At 46.0% G+C, this 9,077-nt stretch overlaps 1 protein-coding gene across 1 annotated transcript; it reads left to right on the forward strand.

The window, feature by feature from the left end:
• On the forward strand, positions 1,323 to 8,746 carry LOC100516631 (olfactory receptor 52M1). The gene has a single exon (XM_021062418.1). It carries the CDS (start codon positions 6,255 to 6,257, stop codon positions 7,236 to 7,238), a length of 984 nt encoding a protein of 327 aa, XP_020918077.1. The 5' UTR covers positions 1,323 to 6,254; the 3' UTR covers positions 7,239 to 8,746.

Genomic DNA, 9,077 nt, shown 5'->3' on the forward strand with positions numbered 1-9,077 from the left:
TCTGGACCCTGCCACTTATAAGTCAAGATTTGGCAAAATTCTTTACCCATACTGAGCATCATTATTCCTATTTATGAATGAGGATATTCTAGCTTCAGAGAAGATGAATTTTCACTCAAGTATTTATTCCCCTATAACACAATTTGACACATGGCCTAACAAGCTTAGCATTCTGGGGGCCGGGGAGAGAGGGTTGTATGTGTGCTTTTTAGGGCCGCACCCATGGCATATGGAGGTTCCCAGGCTAAGGGCTGAATTGCAGCTACAGCTGCCAGCACAGCCATGCCAGATCTGAGCAGAGTCTGAGACCTATGCCATAGTTCATGGCAATGCCAGATCCTTAACCCACTAAGCGAGGCCAGGGATCAAACCTGTGTCCACATGGATGCTCATCAGGTTTGTTAACTGCTGAGCCATGATGGGAACTCCCTAGAGTTCTATTTTTACCCTAAAATTGTACATGAAAAATAGCTGACTTCAGAGCAAGTGTAATAACTCATTGATGAGGTTATAAGTCAGAAACGCCACATTCAACTTATAAACAGAAATGGAACTTAATAGTTTAGATTCCTAATATCATTCAGTTGGCCTGAATCAGCACATTCTCTTCAGCTTTGATTGACCTACATGGGCAGCCAAGATGAAAGATAGGTTTATTTTAGCCAGTTAACTCTGATGAAGGATTGAGAGATTTACTGACATCAAGCTTGATGTTTTCCTTTGTTTCCTAGAGCCCAGTCTGCCACTGGTATCTTGTCCTTGGGCCAGGATGCCCTCTCCTGGACAGGAGTGGAATGAGCACAGAAAAGTGATGCTGATTCACCTTTGCTGCCAAGGCTGCAAACACATCTGATTTACTTCCTATTTGTTTAAGACACAGACTATGGAGATGTTATCTCTAAGGCTTTTCTGCACATATCATATGCATACCACTCCATCAGTTGAGAAAAGTTGTCTTGAGTCAGTTCCATAAAATCATTAAAGGGAGAAGCCTTACTTTAAGCTTTAACAGGATTCAATTCAAATGCACTGATTGACTGAGTTATTTCTAAATATCATAGAAGTGATACAGGTGCAAAGAAACATAGCTCACCTATTAATCTAAAGGCAGAGTCATCAACTAGATGAGGGGATTACTGAAACGAGTATCAAAGGAGTTCCCACTGTGGCACAATGGGAATAGCAGTGTCTCTGCAATGCCAGGGAGCAAGTTTGATCCCCGGCCCAGCACAGTGGGTTAAAGGATCTGGGCATTTGCAGCTGCAGAGTAGGAAACAACTGTAGCTCAGATCTGATCCCTGGCCCAGAACTCCATATGCCATGGGGCAGCCAAAAAAGAAAAAGGAAAAAAAAAAAGTATCAAAAGCTAGATATGCATCTGTATGGAGTGACATTCCTACTTTTGGCTGAAAGTATAATATGTACACAGGCACTGACGTAAGAAATAACCCTGGATATTGAAGCAACCACAAGCAGTTTTACATAGAATATAAAGTATAAGATGGGGGAGCAGGTTGCAAGTTTCTAGAAGTTCCTAGCTTGTCCTGAGGTGCCAGATCCTCTGGACCCTCTGAAAGGGGAGTAGGAGTAAAATTTAAATTTTCTGTATTGATTCTACTTTATTAGCCCCTGTTCTGACCATATTGGCTCCTGGTCTGAAGGAGACCATTAAGGATGCTCTCCAGGCTTAATCCCTCCCAGAGACAAAAATAGCAGTGATGGTGATGACAATTCTGTGTAAGCACCTGGTGTGTTTGTTTTCTTACTAGTCCCTTTATATACAGTATCTCAGTTATAAAAGCCACCCAGAGACAGGTATCATTCCCACTTGACACTTGAGGAAGTACGGGTGAAACAACTTGCTCAAGGTTACCCAGTGGGTATGTCACGGAGCTGGCCTGCAAAGTCAAGCCATTGGAGCTTCAAAGGCCATGTCTTGCCCCATGTCCCAAAGCGTGATGAGCCACAACCCATGAGCATTTCATTACAACACACCAGGGGATAAATTGCTTTCTCTGTCTGGCTTTCCTCCTTCCTAAGAAATGGGATTTTAGGGTGAGAAGATTAGGTCCAGAATGATGTAAGAATGCACAGCTCCACCCAAGTCTCTGAGGTCCTTTCCTCACCATGTAAACCAGAGGAAGGGGCTGAGTCTGCAGTATCTCATTTTTACCTAACAGCCATTTGTCTGTCTGGAAGTTCTTTCAGGCCTCTACCATCAGCTCTAAGTGCTGTGAGGATACTGAACTTCCTTAGAGATTGACAGCCAGACTGAGCTCCAATCCCAAGATTCTTCACCCAAGCCCCCCTCCCCCCAGCAAGGCCTTTCTTATTTCTACTAAGTGTCTTTAGAAGAGCTTCTGACTCCAGGGAGGCCAGGTGATGCACAAGCACAGGACTTACACCCAAGAGATCATGACTCAGTTAAAAGGTCTGTCTCCACAGACCTAAACCTCTCTGGACCAATTCTGACACCTGAGAGATAGCTGTGTTCCGTTTTAGATTCTGTGTCCTCCTTTTGGGACAAAGCCGGCTATTTTCCCTCACTGCTGAGGAAGTGAGAAGGTTACAAGTAGAATTCCCTAGACTCCTGGGCAGAATGCTTATGAGTGCCAGGCCTTGGAGGCATTTGCAGAGCCCCAGGCTCTTGCTGACACTCCCCAGCCCAGGTAAGAGCATCTTACAAGTAGAGTCCAGAAAGGTAGCAAAGGTCATCAGTAGAGTTCCCAGCCTCTAAGGATGAACAGACTTGGGGCCTCTGGGCATCCCAGGTTAGATTGTGCTCCAGTGAAAGTGAAAGACTCAGAGGGAAGGAATTCTCTTGGAAGAGGACTTTGAAAGGTGGAGTCCATACAGAACCGCACATAAGGAGGCTGAAGAGGCTTCCAGTTCACTAATGCCAATATGGGACCCTTCAACACACCTCCAAGTGCCTTAAAAAGGCATAATATTTCACTCTCATTCCACACAGTAGGCACTGTGCTAGCATGGGGATCACAGAGAGAACAAGAAAGACATGCTTCCTACTTTCATGGAATTTTGACGTTCTGTTTGGGGAAACCCAGGTACACCGGCGACGACTCAGAGTGCTGTGTGTGTGCAGTACAAAGACAGGCTTCTTTAGGGTGTTACCTGAGCTGTAGCAAGGGACCAGTATAAGAACCACCCAGGTGAGAAAGATCAAAGTACAGTATTCCAACAGCATCAGAGACAAAGAACATCGGTCATTATCAGAGGCAAAAGAACACAACATGTTTGAGAAATGGAAAAATTCAGCCCTCTAGGAAGGGAGTGGTCGGGGTGAGGATGGTAAAACTTGTGGTTGGTGTTGGCAAATGTATTTGGGAAGAACTCGGGTGGGAAATGTCCTGCTGTGATTCCTATGCCGAGAGCACACTGAACGGAGGCGACAAGAGCCTCCTCCTCCTCCTCCTACTGTGTTTAAGGTGTGAGGGCTGCACTTAGAGAGGCACAGTTAGGAGTGTTAGGATCTTAGGGAAAGAATAATGGTCTGCAAATCCAGCCCCAAGGCTCAGCCCACCTCCACCCAGCCGCTGGAGTGCACCCCTCCAGTCCTGGGTACCCCTCATCTATTTCATGACAGGTTCCTGGAGACGAAGACTCAGAGGAAAATATAAAATGGAGGGACAAACACCATCAGCAAAACAGCTCTGTGCGTTGTCAGGTGTAAGGAAGGAAAGAAAGATAACAATCAAACTGACCTTCTCCAGGGCTTGAGGCCAGTTCACAAGACTGATGACATTTGGCTCAGATCTAAGAAGGTTTGGGATGCAGCAGAGACCTCCTTTCGAGAGAAATCACATCTTATGCCCATAATTCACTGGGTGTATTTAGCCTCCTATAAAATCTGAACAGTGAAGTCCTCCTTCTCTGTACAAACCTAGATGGAAACCACTTCCCCAGGGTGTGACAATAACGATGGACACAAAGGCATCAGAAGGGAAAACAGACACATCTTCCCCACCAACAAGGAGGAAGGGAGCCACTGTTAGGGGACAAGCATCAAAAGCAGATTCACTTGGCAAGTTCCACTGATCTTTCCATTCAAGGACTCTCCCTTTTCTGGAGGGAAACACGATTTCTTCACAGGAATACGTGTTTGCTTAGTAGAACATCAGCATACAAAAGACAGGTAAATAGAGGTCAAGGTGAAGCAGATGAGTTTCCTTTTATTGTAAATCTAGATCATGGTCGGGACCACCCGCCCTTGACCACCAGGACCTTATAGCTCTTGTGCCTTTGCAACTAGCTCTGTGAGGTTGTCAACATTCAGGTTACGTGTCCTCCTGAGGAAGCAGTCAGCTTTTCAAGAGCTGGTACTGGAGAAGACTGCATACCACTGTGATCTGCTCCCATGTATCCAGAGAAGAAGTGGCACGGTTAAGGGGGCAGTTGAAGAGACCGTCTGCAGAAGCCTGGGAAGGGCTAGGGAAACTGACCAAGGATGGTGGAGCTCACGGCAGGACTAACCGCAGTGAGCAGCATCACCTCAGACCTACCAGGTAAGGGAAGGTGCAGTCGCCAGGACGAACACAAAGGTGTGTGTTGGGGTGGGGGTGGGGTCACTTCTCAGGAGCTGTGGCCTTTGGGAGGAAGCACCACGCTGCCAAGTGTGCCTGGTGGGGAGGGAACTGGGAAACTACTCTTGATCTCTGGTCTCACCCTCTTATCTCCTGATGGTGCCTCACACTGGCTGAGCCCGCCTAGAAACTGGACGAATAAAGAAAAGCAGTAGCCCATAAATGGCAGCTTCTGGGGACACAGAACGGGTGCCCAGAGGGACAGATGGAGAATAGCCAGCAGGCCAGGGAAGGGAACCCAGACATGTTCCCCCCACCTGCCCCCCTGCCTCACCCCTCCTGGCCACTTCAGTCCCAGCTGGGGTCCTGTGCACCATTTCCTTCCCTGCCCCAGGGACTCCCTTGGCTCCTGCTACTGCCAACACCTTTCCTATTCTCATCACAGTCACCGATGAGAAGCTCGAGATGGAGAGCAAACCCAGCTCATGCCGAGGAATTCTGTGGGATAAAGTCACTACAACCAGCTGACAGAAGTTGTCATCTTCCCAGCACCATGGCCACCTGGAGAGAGACATTCCGATGTTCCTTGAAGTTTGTTCAGTGTAGGTTTGGTTTTACACATTAGTCTCAGCTGCCTAAAGAGGCAAAGCTTAGTGTTAATTCTCTATGCCACGCTATTTACACTTGCTGTAGAACAAGGTCAAGTCCATCTCACTAAAGGGATAGAGTAAATGATTTGCCTGCAGCTCCTACTTCCAAGATCTGAAATCAGATCTGGAAAATTCCAAAGCACAGACGATGCCTACTCTTCTGTGTTCAAATAGGCTCAAGATGTAGAAGGCAGAGCTTCTTACATGCTTCTTTCCTTGAGATGCCTCTGTTATACACAGGAACACCTTCCCCTAGGAGCCTGTAGACTCTGAAAAAAAATATTTCTACATCTTCTTTCTAGCTATATATCTCCCCTTTAGGCAGCTGCTCTGGACCGAGTGTTTCCTTGCCCCAGTAATCGTCTAGGCTTAATGTGGGTCCTCACTGACTATTACCTTTCTCCTTCCTTGGGGGACCCTCTCCACTCCCGGAATCTCATCCTCGTATTCAGCCACGAAGAAGGCAGAAAGCCCTGGCAGGGATCTACCTTCGGGCAGACACACAAACTGAGCTCCAGGGACCAGCTCTCTCCTGTCGGACTTCACTTTCTTACACCCTCTGGAAAGTCTCTCTTCTCCACCAGCCCACATCTGCTTTGCGATTTTGGCCTGTAGATTAAACACTTCAGTTTATCCAGTGCCTGGATGCTGGCCCCAGACTAAGCTTCGACTTACCTTAGCATCTAGGTGGGCCCCAGAGTCTGTCATTGCATCTTTCAGCATCAATGTGATTCAGAGAAATACCTCATAGCCAACCTACAGAGTTAAATGACTAAACAGTCGCATGCCTGCCTCAGGAGGTTTTCACTAAGGCAAGAATGTTATTCCTTGAGAGTCACATTGTATGAAGATATTCATAAATCTCATTCAAGTATGTATTTGGCTTGTGTTTGGTACACTTGTGGATATCACAGCACAGTAATACATGAAGTGACATTGTTCGATACTTTGAAGAACATTTGTAGAATCCTATCTGGTCAATAATCCTATTCCTTATTGTAGGCCTTAAGAATATTCTTGTCTTTTATTTCCAGAAAAAAAAAATTCTACTGCATTTCAGGGCATGAGTGAGAAGGTTCATTTACACTTAGCCATGCTCACTTTTCATAATGTCTGCTCAGAACCCAGCTCCTTCCAGCTCACTGGCATCCCGGGACTGGAGTCTCTGCACATCTGGCTCTCCATCCCCTTTGGCTCCATGTACCTGGTGGCCGTGGTGGGGAATGTCACCATTCTGGCTGTGGTAAGAGTGGAGCGTAGCCTGCATCAGCCCATGTACTTCTTCCTGTGCATGCTGGCCGTCATTGACCTGGTTCTGTCCACTTCTGCCATGCCCAAACTGCTGGGGATCTTCTGGTTTGGTGCTGGTGACATTGGCTTGGACGCCTGCTTGGCTCAAATGTTCCTCATCCACTGCTTTGCCACGGTTGAGTCAGGCATCTTCCTTGCCATGGCTTTTGACCGCTACATAGCCATCTGTGACCCACTACGTCATACAACGGTGCTCACTCATACTGTGGTGGGACGTTTGGGGCTAGCCGCCCTTTTCCGGGGTGTTCTCTACATTGGACCCCTGCCTCTGATGATCCGCCTGCGGCTACCTCTTTACAAAGCCCGAGTCATCGCCCACTCTTACTGTGAGCACATGGCTGTGGTCACCTTGGCCTGTGGTGACAGCAGGGTCAACAGTATCTACGGGCTGGGCATTGGCTTTCTGGTCTTGATCCTAGACTCAGTGGCCATTGCTGCCTCCTATGTGATGATTGGCAGGGCTGTTATGGGGCTGACTACTCCCGAGGCCAGGCTTAAGACGCTGGGCACCTGTGGTTCTCACATCTGTGCTATCCTGATCTTCTATGTTCCCATTGCTGTTTCTTCCCTCATTCACCGATTTGGTCACCAGGTGCCTCCTCCCATCCACACCTTGCTGGCCAACTTCTACCTCCTCATTCCTCCAATCCTCAATCCCATTGTCTATGCTGTTCGCACTAAGCAGATCCGAGAGAGAATTCTCCAGATCCTGAAGATAGGAACCAAGATCAGATGACTCATTAAGTAACTCATGGAAAAAGCATATATGGCAGGCAGATTCCCACTGGGGAACTTTGAGCAATCCAAGATGTTAGGTCCTATGGTCTGTGGGTTTTCCCAAAGCAATGCTATGAAAGAACGTACTGCTCTAAATTCTAAGGGTAGATGTCTTTTTTAATTACTGAAGTATGTTAAGCTACAGACAAGTCAAAACAATGGCAACATCAGTAACACACACAGAAGTTAGTATATTCAGCACTGCTACAATTCTTAGAAATACTTATTTTACGAGGTAAGTTACATTGTTCATATTTTATACATAATAAGGCAGCATACCAGTGCTTTATGAAGCACAGAGTTTGAGCTTCCTAGATCAAATGTTTTGGTTGGAGTTTATAATATGTTGCGGTATTATATGCTGTGACTTGCTGCTTTCCATGTGTACTTTAACATGTAAATCCTAAAAACTGGGTCATTTAATCAAAGTCGTCCCGGCGGAACCAAAAGCATTTTCTGATTTAAGCCTTTAACAACAGAGATACTGCTAAAACTGCTTGCATTAATAAAACACAAAATGTTGGAGAAAAAGACTGACCTGTATGTCAAACAGGTATGGGGGAATTCCACTCGTGAAAGAATGGCCTGGAAAAGAAAAATCAGCTCCACACGGGAATTGAGACAAGCCAACAATGTCTCAGCATTTCCCACCTGTTTTCCCTGCAGGTGCTCCCACCAGGTCACATGGCCTGAAGCATGCGAGGGCTCCAGGGAAAGGCAAACCTTGCCCTTCCCACAGAAACTCCCTGATCCTCATCCATCTGTAGGATTCCTGATCATAAAGAGCTGTCTTTTAAGTGGGTCACAAAATTGAAGTATGGGATCTAGCATTTCTAGGAATACTGACTTTACCCTTCAGATTAAACATTAGATCAACACCTTAAAAGAACGGACAATACATAGCACGTAGCTGCTACTGATGGGAAATTACAAATGCAATCATGTAATTCTCACGATCACGCCGTACGTGGAGGAATTACTAACCCTCCTCTGGGAATGAAGATATTGATGTTCCCAGAAGTGATATAAACCAAGAACCTTGGACAATTCTAAGAGGTAAAAACCAGGAGTTAAGACATTTGTTTCTAAAGTTAAAGCTTCTGGCCTTTCTGGTCCTTCTTCTCCTCAACTGTGAAACAGCTGAAAGGCATCTTTCAAGTTCAAATGACTGTGCGTTTAGCATTCCCAACACTGTGCACATTAGATGTACACACTATTCTGAGACCTGGGAGGGCACAGGTCACCACAGCAGCCTCCTCTTTGTTCTTCTCAGAGGACAACAAAGGGTAGAGCTGGATTCTATCCGGTCCAATGACCAATTGCAGGACTCCATATGCCAAACTGGCAGGAAGATGTTGACTATACTAAGATTCAGATATTAAAACTCACTGGGAAAATAAACAGATGGGATCTAAATTAAATGTAAATGTTTCTGCACAGCATAGGAAACCCTAAACAAAACAAAAAGACAACACACAGAATGGGAGAAAATATTTGCAAATGAATCGACTGACAAGGAATTAATCTCCAGAATTTATAAACACCTCCTACAGCTCCATACCAAAAAAAACAAACAACCCCATCAAAAAACGGGCAGAAGATCTAAACAGACAGTTCAACAAAAACATACAGATGGCCAAAAAACACATGAAAAGATAGTCAGCATCACTCATTATTAGAGAAATACAAATCAAAACCGCTATGAGGAGTTCCCATCGTGGCTCAGTGGTTAATGAATCTGACTAGGAACCATGAGGTTGCGGGTTTGATCCCTGGCCTCGCTCAGTGGGTTAAGGAT

This window comes from Sus scrofa, chromosome 9, assembly GCF_000003025.6.
Source record: "Sus scrofa isolate TJ Tabasco breed Duroc chromosome 9, Sscrofa11.1, whole genome shotgun sequence".
NCBI classification, from domain to species: Eukaryota; Metazoa; Chordata; class Mammalia; order Artiodactyla; family Suidae; genus Sus; species Sus scrofa.